This window comes from Poeciliopsis prolifica, unplaced genomic scaffold, assembly GCF_027474105.1.
Source record: "Poeciliopsis prolifica strain line A6 unplaced genomic scaffold, Auburn_PproV2 SCAFFOLD051, whole genome shotgun sequence".
Classification (NCBI taxonomy): Eukaryota; Metazoa; Chordata; class Actinopteri; order Cyprinodontiformes; family Poeciliidae; genus Poeciliopsis; species Poeciliopsis prolifica.
In genome coordinates, this window is record NW_026562426.1 from 1,568,342 (window position 1) to 1,583,807 (window position 15,466).

A 15,466-nucleotide genomic window follows, 5' to 3' on the forward strand; every position below is an offset into this window, starting at 1 on the left:
CATTATTCTGATACTGAAATCACAATCACTTTGCCACATGCGTTTTATCATTCTTCACATGATCAGATGAGGCAGGACCCTGTGAAGTTCCTCATGGGGCCGTTTTCTCTAGAAAATTAATAATCATTTTCACCCACTGTTCCTTTGGATCTGCACAGAGATGTTTCGCTGTTTTTGTTATTAAACTGAAAGAAAAGAAATGCATGTTTAGTTTTTTTTTTTAACTATTAAAACTCAAGTTTCAATTCCATACAAGTAAATCTTTGATTTTCTCACCCAGCTTGTTGTACTTACATAACTGCACTTGTGGGGCACAAAGGATCAGTCATGTGAAACGACGCGATCTCTCTCACGTCGACGGGATTTTTGCAGATTTGAAAGCAGCACTTGACCGGACCAGTTCCATCTGAAAACCAGACCGTGGTACTGGTGAACATCAGACTGAGCACACGCTCATTTTCTGCTGCCATACAAACCGAAATTGTCCAAACACAGTGTTTCCTTTCACGAGTAGGTGCAAATTTGAATTACAAAAATACATTTGTTTAATGGAAACGAAAAATTTCAGCATAACTAATATTTTTTAATGATAATAAAAAAAGCTCTGGTGCTACAAAGTAGTGGTGTTCCAGCTGAATCAAAATTAGAGTACTTTGAAGAAAAAAACTACAATAAAAACCCTTTTCCCGTTGCTCATGTGACTCATGAGCAATGGGATGTTACTACTGGAGGAAACAACAAAAGAAAACAACAGGAAGTGGACGGAGGATGACAGTGCTGCGTGTTATTTAATGACTTGTCACTTGAACAAACTTATTCTTGTGTGGTTTTAATTGTTTCTTACTACATGGAAACTGCAATTATGAAATTGTTTTTGGCCCTTTTTTCATTTTGACAGTACCAGAATATCAACAATGTTTTGTGCACATTTGTAACACAGATAGCGTGTTTTAAACAACGAGCACCAACAGAACCTGAACCCCTGTCTCAGTTCTGCCTCAGAGTTTAACATCTTTAACATCCGTGCTTGGATGAAAACCCGCTCCAGTAGAAACTCACGTTCTGGTTCTGTTCTGGGTGGACTGAGGGTGATGTTGATCTTCTGATGCCGTGGAGTTCTTGGGATCTTCGTAGCAAAGCTAACTTCAGAGTGCTGACTCAGCGTCGTTGATGAGCTGAAGTCAGAGAGAGTCTGGATTTTATATGGAGTGGATTTTATATATATATATATATATATATATATATATATATATATATATATAATATATATATATATATATATATATATATATATATATATCCACATATATATATATATATCCACATATATATAATATATATATATATATATATATATATATATATATATATATATATATATATATATATATATATATATATATAATATATATATATATATATATATATATATATATATATATATATATATATATATATATATATATATATATATAAACATGTTTATTCGAATTAGCTTATTTCAAATGATTAGTGACTATAAAGTTATAAAGTTAAGAAACACTTGTTTTCAGGAGCTTTTGACAAATGAGTTGGTTTGTTTATAATCCTGTTGACTTTTTCTGCTTTTAACGTTTTTCTTTTGCTATTGTCTCAGATTTATTATTCCCTATGTACCGCAGTCTGGGTAAACATATTTACCTTGTCTCCATTTATTTATTTATTTATTTATTTTTCAAAACTTTATTTATGCTTTATCGTGAGGTACAATGCGAAGGCAGTACAATAGTTACACAGTTAACAATGTACCTTTAAGCTACCAACCTAATAGGGCTAGAACAAACCCAAACATACCCAAATATATACAGACATGAAATACATTAAGTGGATCAGGTCAGAGTAAATGGAAACAGATACATTAATAATAAAATAAAATTAAAAAAAAAAAAACAATCAAACAAACAAAAAAAAACAAACACTGGTGCCAGGGGATACTACAGTCAGTATATCAGTCAAACTAGAGAAGGAAAACAGAAGAAAAAGAGACATAGGTAAAAATGATAAACATCAGCTACATACGTACCACCTCATCATTCAGGGACATTAGGGAAATTAATCTTTGTAAGGGTTCTTAACAGGGGGCTCCACAAATCCAAAAATCTCGTAGAAGAGCCTCTTAAAGTAAACCGAATTTTCTCAAGTTTAATAAAATACAACGTATCTCGAAGCCAGTGGACATATGATGGAGGTTGAGGCGACTTCCATTTCATTATAATCACTCTTCTTGCCAAAAAGGTCAGAAATGCTAAAGAAGATTTCTGAAAGGAGGACAGGCTGGACTGTGGAGGTGAAACTCCAAACAAAGCAGTCAATGGGTCAAGCTGCAATTTCTTTTCAAAAATGTCCGACAGGATAGCAAAAACTTTGGACGAATAGTTAGAAAGTTGAGGACACAACCAAATAGTGTGGATCAGATTGGCTGGAGAATGCTGGCATCTATCACAGGCAGCAGAAACATTGGTGTAAAACTTGGCTAGCCGTGCTTTAGTATAATAGGTGCGATATACAAGTTTGCATTGAATGAGATTATGTCTGGCACAAATAGATGATTTATGCACTAACGACAAAATTTGTGTCCAGAGATCCTCTGAAATGGCCTGTCCGAGGTCTTCCTCCCAATGTGATTTAAAGGAGTTCAGAGATTGAGGGCGTAGAAGCGTAATTTGATTATAAATAAAAGATATGGCCCCTTTCAATTTGGCAGTAGGTTTTAGAAAACTATCTAACGGTGAATCCCCGGGAAGGTTGGGAAAATTTGAATAGGTAGAGCGGACAAAGCTGCGTACTTGCAAGTATTTAAAAAATTGGTGGCGTGGGATATCAAACTTCTCAGAGATTTGTTGAAATGAGGCAAAAGTATTATCAATATACATATCCTGAAAAGTTGTAATTCCTATTCTCTGCCATGAAAGGAAGATACAATCTGTGAGAGATGGTGGAAAGGCATGATTTGAGGCTATAGGGGCATGGACAGAAAGAGACTGTAGGCCAAAATGTCGTCTAAATTGCATCCACAGCCTTAAGGAAGCTTCAACTATTACATTAGAAGTATAAGGTTTAGTTGAGGACTGTAATGGTGAATATAGTAAGGCAGCCAAGGACACAAGTTTCACAGAGTTGGCCTCCATACCAAGCCAAGCTGGAGAGGAACAGCTGTCTGTCTGGAGCCAATATCTAAAAAGTCTAATATTTGAAGCCCAATAATAATATCTAAAATTTGGCAGGGTCAACCCCCCGAGCCTTTTAGGTCTTTGTAAGAATTGAGTACTTATGCGAGGGGCCTTCCCATTCCAGAGAAATTTGGTAATCATACTATCAAATTTGCTGAAAAAGGACCGTAAAAGAAAAATAGGTATGCACTGAAAGAGGTAAGAAAACCGTGGAAGAATGTTCATTTTGATCAAGTTAACCCGAGCGACCAATGAGAGGCCTAGCAACGACCAACGATCAAAATCTTCCTTAACATGCAATAATAAAGAAGAGAAGTTGGCTTTAAAGAGATCTTTGTATTCATATGTAATCTGGATTCCTAAATAGGTAAAGCTTTGGTCAATGACCTTAAAGGGTAAAGTACGTAGTGGGTAACTCTTAGCTAAAGCATTTATTGGGAATAATTCACTTTTGCTGAGGTTTAATTTATAGCCTGACAGTTGCCCAAATTTGCCAAGTGTGGCAAGCACAGCAGGAATAGAAGTATTCAAATTAGAGATGTACAAAAGAAGATCGTCCGCATATAAAGAGACTACCTTGTCTCCATTTAAACAATTCTAAGATTGTTTAAATGTGCCGTATAAATAAAAAAGAGTGGATTAGTTGCCGTCACTGCTTTAAGATGCATGTCCAAACATAATCAAACCTTTTGAGTGATTTAAGTAGAATAATAGGGCTACCAAAATCATAATCATTTCTGAGACATTCACTGCACTAAACTGACCTTGTCTGCAGAAAATCAATAATCCTTTTCACCCAGGGTTCCTTTGGATCCACACAGAGATGTTGTGCCTTTTTTGTTGTCAAACTGAAAGACAAGAAATGCAAATAATTTCAGTTTTTTTTTCTCAAATGAGTTAAATAAAATATAAATGTTTAGCTTTAACAGTGTTTCAACACACAGTTATGTGTTTTCTAGGCAGATAGTGCCATTTTATAGTTCAATCAAGTAACTATTACCTTCAACTGACTTAAAAATGTATAATTAAGCACCTTGAAATTGGGCCTCTGTCTCTTTAAAAACTCCTGCTCTTTCTCACACTCTGGCTTCACAACATGGCTTTTCTATTACACTCAGATAATATTTTCTATTACACTTTATCAATGTTTTCACCAGTGTAGAACTGAGAAGGAGCTCTTGCAATGAGTTCAGCTGTTCCACCAGGCATCTGCTAACTGCTGCTGGCTAGTCTGTAGGAGCAGAGTGGAGGAGGGGCTGCTCTGTGAGGTGGAATCTTGGAAACTGCGGCTCAGATGAGGAGTTACAGCTTGAAGGCGGGGCTAGGTCCAGCCAGGTGAATGGTTGAATGATTGCTTTGAAGATTAAAGGATTTCTCACACATGCATGACAGAATCAAAGCAACTGAAGAGGAAATAACATTATAACATGATGTTAGGCTCACAAAAGTGGATTTTATGTAATGCTGCCCCTTCAACACTGCAGTGAAAGAGAGCTAATTTTGTACGTATTCTACCAGGAGTGACAGAAATCAAACTCGCAGTACTTACATGGCTGCATTGATGGGGCAGCAGGGATCAGTCAAATCCACTGAAGCGATAAGCTTCTCGTTCATGGGTCCTTTCATCAACACAAAGCAGCAGTCTTCAGGAAAAGCAAGAGCTGAAAACAAAACCGTGGCATCGGTGAAAGTCTGCGCTAAAGCACATCTCTGCTGCAGCTCTGAAAGAATTAAAGTTGACTTTTCCCGTGATTATCATGTTGGTTTGATGTTTTTGGGACACAAACAGCTCGAGCAATAATCTCATTTTCTGCAAATGCTGCTCAGAGCATTTTCACTTTGCAGCAGCTGTTGAAAGAAGGATTTAGTGTTGACTTTGGAGAAAATCCCTGAATCACCCATTTCATTTAAATTAAAGGATACTTATGTAATTTCTTTATTGCCAAAGAATTGGATAATTTAGAGTTTTGCCAATATAATGAATTTGGAAGTAAGGCAGAATTTAAACAATTTCAGATGTAGTTGCATGTAACTGTGTGTTTAGCATAGCTTGTTGCTGGAACAGAAAAGAGGCTGCAGTGACTTGGACCGATCAGCTCCACAGTCAGTAAACACTCACTGGTTAGTCTGACAGTAGTGAGTGGTTCCTGCTGACCGGCTGGGCTGATGTCCATCCTCTGATTTCTTTGAGTTGTTGGAATCCTTGTAACAAGATCAGCTCCAGATCTGAAAAACAAAACAACAAAAAAGCTTATCGACACACAATCAATTTATACATAATTAGTTACCTAATTATCAACCTGAGTGTAAAAGTAATGAAAATAGTTGGTCATTCTTGCATGGTTGAGGAACACAGAGCGCCTCCTATTGACCCAAAGCTGCCAAACAGCTTTGGGTTCACCAAAGCTGAGTTCACCGTGATGTGAACTCATGCCGCAGATAGAAAGACAGAAACCAGTTGAGGAAAACACGGAAACATATTAAAATCCTAAACGGTTCATCTCCCATCTGTTAGCTGAATTCTCTGCTGCAAGACAGATAAACTACTGCAGACTTTATTCGTCTCAGATGTGACATATGTGTCCCACCATGCAGCTCTGTGGCTCTCAATGGTTTTTAAATATATATTGTTTTTCAGATAATATTAAATGATGTCAGTAGTGTCTGTTTTCACCAACACTGCAGTGGCACAGGAAGAAGGTTCCATGTGACGACTCAGATCAAACCAGCTTTAATATCTTTGTGTTCATAAATGGGTCAAGGTCAGTTTTTGTTGATGCCTCACAGCTAGGAAAGTTAAAGCTTCATTTACTCACATCTGATCAGGATCAGGAGCTGCAGATGTGGAGAACTTGTCACCTGAGTTGGAGTCTTCATGTCGAATTTTCTTCCCCTTCACTACAAATAATGCATGGATTGAATGTAGAACTATACATGTAGTTATATGAAGCTATATTCACATGAACACATACTGTACATCTATTACCTCGTTACTATTTTGTTTCAAAAATAACTCAAATAATCTCATTTTGCCACTTGGCTCCAATAAACCTCAATAGATTTAATTTGGATTTTCACTTGTGGGTGAAAAATAGTAATAGAAATGCTCTGACAGCTGGAAGTGGAACTATTGTTAAAATGTATGATATTGTATTGTTCATTTTATTTAAGCATAGATTTTTTTGTGTATGCATACCAACACTGTAACATCTTTGCTTGGATGAAAACCTGCTGGAGTAAAAACTCACTTCCTGTTCCTGGTCTTAGTGGACTGATGGTGATTTTCTGCTGACTGGTTTCATCCTGCTGGTTTCGTGGAGTTGTTGGAATCTTTGTGACAAGATCAGCTTCGGAGCTGGAGCTGAACTCTGGTGGTGAAGTCAGTCTCTGTTCATGAGGAAATACAGTCGGTCCGTACAAATCACTGAAAAGAAAACCAGCAAAAAAATATGTTTTTCAAAGCAAAGTTTTAATTTATGTTCGAGGAATCCTTCAACCTCAAATGGCAACCATTCAAGGATGTCTAAACATCTGTTCAAACACTGCAGTGGCACAAGAAGAAGGTTCCATATGACGACTCAGATCAAACCAGCTTTAACATCTTTGTGGTCATAAATGGTTCAAGGTCAGTTTTTGTTGATGCCTCACAGCTAGGAAAGTTAAAGCTTCATTTACTCACATCTGATCAGGATCAGGAGCTGCAGATGTGGAGAACTTGTCACCTGAGTTGGATTCTTCATGTCGAATTTTCTTTCCATTCACTGCAAATAATGCATGGATTGAATGTAGAACTATAAATGTAGTTATATGAAGCTATATTCACATGAACACATACTGTACATCCATTACCTCGTTACTATTTTGTTTCAAAAATAACTCAAATAATCTAATTTTGCCACTTGGCTCCAATAAACCTCAATAGATTTAATTTGGATTCCACAAAAGAGCTGTGTTTGAACCGAGATTTAAAATAATCCAAAATAGAGAATAATTTTATGTATTGGTTTTCTGACAGAAATATCCAAAACATTCAGATATCAAACCAAACTGTTTAGTCTCACCACTTTGTTCTGTGACGGTGGTGATGTCTTTATCTGGACCACTGGCTGAAGGTCCGGCTGATGTCCACTTCCTGTCAGAGTCTGGCTGAAGGCAGAACTTCGTCATGAACGTCTCATCAGAGCTGCTGATGCTTCTCCTCTGCACAAAGACTGAGAGACACATCTCCATGGTTACAGTACAGGTCACATGGTCACATCCACTCATGTTGAATGTTAATGTTGTCCTATCTGTTTCTGTGTTGCCATACTGTCCAGCGTGACCACACCTGTTGCCCAAAATATTCACTGGAGACAAGCACCAGCACCTCCTGACCACACTAGAGCCAAGGGTCTTAGGAAATGCATGGATTATATCCTTGATTGGTTTTCTGCCATAGATTACATTTCTTGTAAGAGAATCCTTAAATATTTTTCTCTAACCTATTAATGTTCCTGTATATCTGTTGGTGTCTGTTTGAGCCTCTACATGTGTGGAGTAGAAATAATACACATACATAAAGATTATTCACACTTAAATAACTGTTGAATATGTGAACCAAAGTTTGTCCAGATTCTTTTAACCGCCTTTAAATGATGTGTCATGTAGGAAAAACAGACAATCAGGAAGTCTAAATGTGACTAAAGACAGTTTGTTTGTTCAAACTAATGTCACATCAGCAGCATCAACATTTAAAGGTTCCTCTCCTTTAGCTGGTCTCACCTGAGAAGTCCAGATCTGGAGTCAAAAAGAAGGAGATCCAGACGACATTCAGCAGAACCACACTGACCCGAACTACCTGCTGCATGATTTGATCGGCTGCTGATCTCTGACTTCACTCAGTCAGGGAAGAAGACAGACTGTAAACATGATAGATTAGAGCTACAGGGTGAACCACATGGTTCTGATGGTTTCATGTCTCTCAGCAGGCATGGGGACCATATAAGATACAACCACAAACCTAACAGGAGACATTCTGCATAACACATGATTATGTGACACAACATGCACAGCTGGTTCCACACCAGATGCATACACTGCTGTTAACATGTTAAAGTTGAACTTTAGAGGTCGTTTGTAACATCTTCTTCTGGATCAGGACTCTGGTTTGTGTGCAGAGCTGAGTTCAGAGCACAATGTCTTTATGGAGCTGTGAGAAACGTCTGAAGTGAAACGGCTTTGCCTCAGCGCGGTGCGTTCTCTGACCACGAACAAAACTGCCAGAGAAAAATTCACATGATTTCAGCAGGCTGAGTGATGCAGAGAAACATGATGTCAGGTGATCTTCTGTTCAGCTCAGCTTAATCTCTGTGGTTGAATTCAAATCAGGTCAGGTTTACCTGAACAGCACATTTCAGCAGCAAGGCAGATTAAAGAGGCTTACATGTTAAAAACACAATAATCAGTCAAAAAAATGTGTATTGTAGTCATGGTGACTAATTTTGTTACAATCTGAGCTGTTAAATAAACGTGGAGTAAAGAACCAAAGTTTCTCTCATTACTAGATATTAAGTCATTTATTATAAAACTAAGAATTTCAACACAATCAGCTCCAGGAAACATAACTGAGGAACTCAGAATAAGACTTGGATTAGACACTAATTTATAGACACAAGCTGCCCCCTGCTGGTAGAAAGACTTACTGCACCCACTTTTCGTGAGATTTTTCACAGTTCAGCTCAATTCAAGAGTTAAAATAAAAGCCAAACAAGAATAGAAGGATTTAAACTTAATTATGTTACGATGTGACAACAATTGATTAATTCATCATTCTGTGTTTAGTATTTCACCGCCAAGCAGCAGGAAACGACTCATCATGAACCTGTTATAATCAGGTTGATTAGACGTGTCATTCTGGTCAACTGAACCAAACGTTTCTGTTTCAGGTCTTCTGTCCCAGTTACTGCTGAAAAAAATCACATGCGTATGCAGAATTGCAAAAACAGATGAAAACTACAATATTCACACGTTGAATCGGGCGTTGTCGGGTTTTTAGCTCCTCTGCTGCTGTTTTTGCCTCTGCTTTTACCATCAGCTCTTACTGACAGCAAATCCTTTGTGTGCGTTGATGCACCATGGGTCTCTCTCCATAAGGAGTTTTCTGTTAGGTTTGTGCATTTAGTGTCCCAGTTAAAAACCAGGAATCAGCCCCCTAAACAGAGATGGGCCAAACGGTGCATCATACAGATCTGAAATTTGCATCATAGATCGATCCTTCCAGATCAATGAAGGGATTCTGTTGGAAGTATTTCCTCAAATGTACAGGAAGGCGGCCATTTTGGGTCAAAAGAAGTCTTTCTTTTTTTATGCTTACTTCAAACTTTACTGAAGTCCTCAGAGATTTTGATTTTGAGATGTTGGCTTGAAAAGTGCTGAGTGTGGAAAAAAGGGACAGGGGGTCAAAGATTAAGTTCAAAACTTTTAAGGTTAGTGTAAATAGTGAAGCTCTTTGGTCAACTATGTTGTTTTAAATGAGGCATAGAAATAAATTTGACATTCTGCTGCTAATAATGAAACTTTCATGCTTTTTTATATTTATTTATATTTCATTTTCAACATTCCTGTACTCAAGTGTTTTGCCTCACATATATATATCTATATATACACATATATATAGATATATATATATTCTTCTTTGTTGAGAGTAAATGCTGAGTCAGGCCTTTGCAAAGTGCAGCTGCAGAGGAAGTTGAGGGAGCGTAATATTTTAATGCTTTTTTATGTAGGTTGTAAAAGTAAAAAGAAAATGTGTGTGTTAAGTTTGACCCGGTTTGGTGGTTGAATATTGAGTATCAGTGGATGTGAAGCAGCTTCTGCAATTTTGAACAGGTTTAAAGTGAAGTACAAAATGACTTTTTATCAAAACTAAAACTAAATGCTTTATTATATAGCACTAAATATGAGGTTTCAAATTATTTCTGCAAAAAAGAAAAACTCTAAAGTGTTTTAAGTTTGATTCCTGCAGTCTATTACTGGACTTCATTCACAGTTAATTCCAGTCCATTCAGTTTATTTATTCTGAGCCAATTCACAACTAATGTCATAGGAAGATATTTTACATGTCAAATAGATTTAATTCATATTCCGAAATATAAAATCAAATGAACCTCATACTACAGAAATTCAAACAGATAGGCTTCAATTCTCTCCTAGTTATGATGCCTGATAATTCTGTTTTTGTGTTTGGCTTTAAGAAAAATTGCAAAATCCAACATGAAGTCATGCCATAATAGGTAAATACTAAGATAAAAGTACATAGTACATTTTTCTCTTAGTCTTGTGAGGTTTGTTTATATCTTATATTAGAATCATAGAAGTTTGACATGTGTTAGAAAGTTTTGACTTCATGCATTTTGGTCTAACCGCCGTTGCATTTCCTCTGAAATCTTCCACTCCACCTAATCAAGTGGAAAGTTTCACTGTCACAGAAGCATTCAGTCACAGTGTAACCGCAGAAACCCACACTTTTCTGAAAGCTCCGACAGATTTTTTTATTTTTTTTCATCATGTTTGGGTCTTGATAAACACAGCTCTGCAGCCCTCTGTTCATCCAAACCAGCCAGAGCGTCTCTATCATCACCAACATCTGGTCACCATGAAGGCCGTTCACATCCTCCTGCTCTGCATGCTGGGAGCCGCTCTGCTGGCCTCTGTCCTCTGCAACAGTAAGTTCACCTGCAGACGACGCTCCTCCGATCTGCTGATGTCAGTCTGACCGTCTCATTTTCAGGTGGAAACTCTCCGGTCGACTGCTGCTTTGATTTCGTCAAAAACCGCCTGAACAAAAATCTCATGTCTTCATATGAGAAGACTGATCCCCGCTGTTCGCTGAGGGGAATCGTGTAAGTGCTGCAGGCTGGGGTTTCATTTGTGACTTCGTCTGTAAAACGTGAAGCTCTTTGGTGAACTTCTTTTTACTTGATTTCTTTTCCCTTTCAGTTTGACAACAAAAAAAGGACGCTCCATCTGTGTGGACGCCAAGCAGCCCTGGGTGAAGACGATTATTGACTTTCTGGAGAAAAAGCCCCGTTAAGAGATCTGCCTGTATCCATCTCGATCAGTTCATATGAAGGTCTATAAAATGCAGAGTGACTGTAATTCTGCCATTCAACTTTGGTTCAAGTAATCATTGTTACAATGAATTGACTGTAGGACAATTCTGTTTTTGATTGTTTTTTTTCCCCCCCATTTTTTTTTTTTGCCTTTCTTTTCTGTTTTTCTGTAATCAAACACAAAGTCTTCTGGATGTTTCCTTTGGTTGTTGCATGCTTGATTTTATTCTAAAATAAATGTAACTTTTGTCAAACGATTCTGATTTTTTAATCTTAATAATGAAGCTTTGAGCAATAAATAGCAAGGCTGATTTATTGTCATTATAATTTTATTAACAATTTTCAACTTATTTAGGGAACCCCTAAATAACATAAAAAGTATGTCACCAAATTTCATTTCTGTGAATTTTTTTTTTTTTTTAATTAACAGCCAATTCCTGATTAGAGTTTCTTAGTTAACTCTTGCCAGCAGGGGGCGAAAAGAATAAATTCTGCTCTCAGATTGAAGATGTGTTCAAACTTAAAAGATTATTGTGCAATTTAGTTTTTACATTAGGTTTTTAATGTCAAAGGTAGTTTAGTTTTACATCAAAAAATAATATTATTATTTATTTGATCAAAAACATACATGGGTGAGAAATCCTGGCTTCTCCTCATAGTCACATTTTCACACTGTGGCCTACAGATAAACTGACTTAATCTTTGTTCACAAAGTTATTGTTAGTGAAATACGTTGAGAGTTTTATTAATACATATTTTAAAAATGGTTCATTGATGGCGTGAGTCAAATTAAAGCACAGAACAAGAACATTTTAAAATAAAATATTACAAGCTGTTATGGAGATGTAGAGGGGAAGCAGAGGCAGCTTGAATTCAACAATTCTCAAATTTCAACTTTTTTCAGGCGCTTGTCTTCTCTGATGTTTAGATTTTGCAGTTTTACATCCAGGATCTTCAGATCTGACCACGAACGACACAAAGTTCAGCAAAGCCGCAGACCTGAACAATCCGCCGTCAGCAGGATCCAACGTTAAACCCACTTCATGCATGATAAACATTTCTGGGTACAACCACCAACCCAACAGGATGCGTTCTGCTCGATGTGCAGGGGCCGATTGTCGCACCTCACATTTCCTTAATAGCAACATAATTATATTCAGAGAGATGAAAAGAGGAACAAACATTCATGTACAGTTAGGACCAAACAGTCACATTTTCATTTGAGGCTTCATGTTAATATGAACTTTAATGGTATGAATTTATCCATATCATTGTTTTTGCAATGGATCTACTCTATATGCTCATCAGCTGTTCACATTCTTCTGATACTTTCAATATTTTTTTATTTGCTGATGTATTTTGTGTTTTGGTGCTTGATGTATGTTGTGCAATACTTTGGTCAAAAGTTTACGTTTTACGTAGATAAATTTGACATTGACGTCCAACTACTGATACTGAAACCTTCATGTTCTTTAAGTTTTTTTAAATACTTCATTTGAAAGTATTCAAGTGTCTCAGGTGTGTATTTGTACTCAGTGTTTGCTAAAAGCTAATGCAGATATGCTGGCCTGTGCAAAATGCAGCCAAAGAGGAAATATTCTGTGTTTTTATGTGGGTCATAAAACACATGTATGTGTGTATAGCTTGACTCGGTTTGGTGGGTAAAGGCACCTAAAAACAACAATCTGTTGTGGTTCGGAAAAGTTGTGCAGTGACAACCCCACTGCAGGAAACATCTAGAACTGCTGGAGAAAAGTCATTTTGATGTAAAAACTAGAATAAATCAGCCTCATCTGCTGCGTTTGTGCAAATAAACAAGGAATTTGACTGTTCAACGTTTGTTGCAGTCGCAGAAAACTTTCATCTTACGCTGCCGTTCTTTGACTCTGACTGTTAAATGTTTATCGGTTTGTATCCAGGATGTGTGGGGTCTGCAGGGATGTTAGCCACTTAGCAAGGACTCTTCCAAGGGCTGGTTGTGACTCAGACTGCTGGAAGAACCAACTGTGTCCACGAGTTCCTGATCCAACAGGAGAAAAATGTCTCTAACGGTGTGTTCAAGTTCTGGAAACCTCTGAACCCAAAGAAAGACGACATCCGGAGAAGATCCCGCCAATCGCCTTCGACTCAGGCAAAAGCTGAAGAGGGAGAATCTGCAGAAGCTCCTGTGCATGTGCTTCATCAGCGTCATCCTCCTTCCATGGAGGTGGTGGTTGGTGCTGCCACAGACGTTCTCCACCTCTCAGAGAACAGACACGTCCAGGTCTCTGAGAATGGAAAGAGTTTGTCAGTGACTTTTCCACCATTTTCAAGCCCAACCCTCCTCAATAACTTCTTTTATCTTAATCAGAAGAAGGAAAACCTGATAATATGTTCCCCATCCCTCTTTTGCTTTACATTATCTGAATCGTCTCACCAGTAACAGGGAATATGTTCTTGATGCTTGAGGCTATACGTGTTACCTTCCTGACCCAGGATCAGAGCTGACTTCTTTCACACCAAACACGATTCTGTTTTCTTACCAAAACACAAAAACGGCTAAAAAAAACCCCCCAAACTCTAATCATTACGTCAATAAAGGTTTAATTCAATTCCTTTCAGCCTTTTTCAATGTTTTTCTTTTTTTCTTGCGGAATCATAGAAGTTTTACACTTGATTTTTTTTAACTTCTTGCTGTTCAGGGGCAACTTTGGTCCAACCACAGCAGCATTTCCTTTGCCTTCTACTCTTTCTAATGCAGTGGAAAGTTTCACCATCACAGCAGCATATCGTCATCGTGTAACCACCAAACCCTCCTCTTTCTTTTACACCTCCACGCCTTTCATTATGTATTGATATTTATAAACGCAGCTCTGCAGCCCTCTGTCCGTCCAAACCAGCCAGAGCGTCTCTATCATCACCAACATCTGGTCACCATGAAGGCCGTTCACATCCTCCTGCTCTGCATGCTGGGAGCCGCTCTGCTGGCCTCTGTCCTCTGCAACAGTAAGTTCATCTGGAGACGACGCTTCACTCATCAGCTGATTCAATTCTGTCTTCTTTTCTGATTTTGTGATTTCTTGAGCAACGACAATAAAAGAAATTCTGATTCTACTTCAACTTAAAATTTGTTTATTGATCCCAAAGGAAAATGAAATGTAACTCACATTCATTCAAAATTACACTGCTAAAGGGAACACTGTTCCCTTTATTTTTTTGAGCAGTGTATTTATTAACTAGCGGTGTCATTTTCAGGTTCAAGTGGTCCCACAGACTGCTGCTTTGACTTCTTCAGAAACCGGATTGACAAAAATCGAATCGCTTCATATAACAGAACTGATCCTCGCTGCGCTGTGGCTGGAGTTATGTAAGTCCTGATAACTGAGTTCATGTTATTCTCTGAATGTGAATTATGCTTCTTTATTTCTGACTCTCCTCAGTTCTATTAAAATCAAAGTTCATTTATTATTTTTATCCGTCTTTTGAGAAAAATTTCATTTTTTTCAGCCTAAAAGGAAAAAGAGGACGTCGCATCTGTGCGGATCCAAATCAGCCCTGGGTGATAAATGTCATGGACTTTGTGGACCAAATTTCCTTTTAAAGTTTCTGCCATCTGTCCTGATTCAATAAAACTCATTCGACAAAGCGATAATGTTTTCACTATCATAATTATTTTGGTTTTAAATAATCAAAGATTTTGCCTATAAATGTAATCATTGTTGATGTTTGTATCATTTCTTTTGGAAGCTTTGTACATTAACTATCATACATCAGTGACTGGAACTATTCAGATTCATGTTGATTTGATTTTTTCTTTTCTTATTGTTCTGTTTTCATCATTTTCTCTAATGAAACACAAAACCATCAAAAATGTTTCCTTTGGTTCTTGTAAGTTTTCATTTTCTTGCTTTTGTTCAAAAATAAACCTGACTAATCAAATGGTTCTGAGTTTTCAATATTTTTGTATTAAATTTTTTTTAGATTTTTTTTATGGTGGTTTATTTTAAAGTACGAAAACATGGAACTACGTAAAGAGAGAGAGGAACATGGAGCAAAGGTCACTAGACCGGGAATTGAACCTGCAACGGCCACATCAAGTATCAAGAGCCTTGATGTGGCTGTCGTTGATTTTAAGTGGGTTGTGCTCAACCGCTGCACAACCACAGCACCCTGAGATATTAGTCCTAA

At 37.5% G+C, this 15,466-nt stretch overlaps 2 protein-coding genes across 2 annotated transcripts; both read left to right on the top strand.

The window, feature by feature from the left end:
- The first annotated feature begins 10,804 nt into the window (after positions 1-10,804).
- LOC129378234 (eotaxin-like) lies at positions 10,805-11,594 on the top strand. The gene is made up of 3 exons (XM_055058529.1): positions 10,805-10,912; positions 10,978-11,089; positions 11,187-11,594. Exons 1-3 carry the CDS (start codon positions 10,843-10,845, stop codon positions 11,278-11,280), a joined length of 276 nt encoding a protein of 91 aa, XP_054914504.1. The 5' UTR covers positions 10,805-10,842; the 3' UTR covers positions 11,281-11,594.
- A 2,573-nt stretch (positions 11,595-14,167) lies between these two features.
- On the top strand, positions 14,168-15,217 carry LOC129378233 (eotaxin-like). Its single transcript, XM_055058528.1, has 3 exons — positions 14,168-14,284; positions 14,534-14,645; positions 14,786-15,217. The coding sequence occupies exons 1-3, from the start codon at positions 14,215-14,217 to the stop codon at positions 14,877-14,879; spliced, it is 276 nt and encodes a 91-aa protein (XP_054914503.1). The 5' UTR covers positions 14,168-14,214; the 3' UTR covers positions 14,880-15,217.
- The last annotated feature ends 249 nt before the right edge of the window (positions 15,218-15,466 follow it).

Coding starts and splice junctions, on each gene's coding strand:
- LOC129378233 (XM_055058528.1), top strand. CDS start 14,215: ATGAAGGCCGTTCACATCCTCCTGCTCTGCATGCTGGGAGCCGCTCTG. Junction 14,285..14,533: donor GGCCTCTGTCCTCTGCAACA/GTAAGTTCATCT, acceptor TGTCATTTTCAG/GTTCAAGTGGTCCCACAGAC. Junction 14,646..14,785: donor TGCGCTGTGGCTGGAGTTAT/GTAAGTCCTGAT, acceptor CATTTTTTTCAG/CCTAAAAGGAAAAAGAGGAC.
- LOC129378234 (XM_055058529.1), top strand. CDS start 10,843: ATGAAGGCCGTTCACATCCTCCTGCTCTGCATGCTGGGAGCCGCTCTG. Junction 10,913..10,977: donor GGCCTCTGTCCTCTGCAACA/GTAAGTTCACCT, acceptor TCTCATTTTCAG/GTGGAAACTCTCCGGTCGAC. Junction 11,090..11,186: donor TGTTCGCTGAGGGGAATCGT/GTAAGTGCTGCA, acceptor TTTCCCTTTCAG/TTTGACAACAAAAAAAGGAC.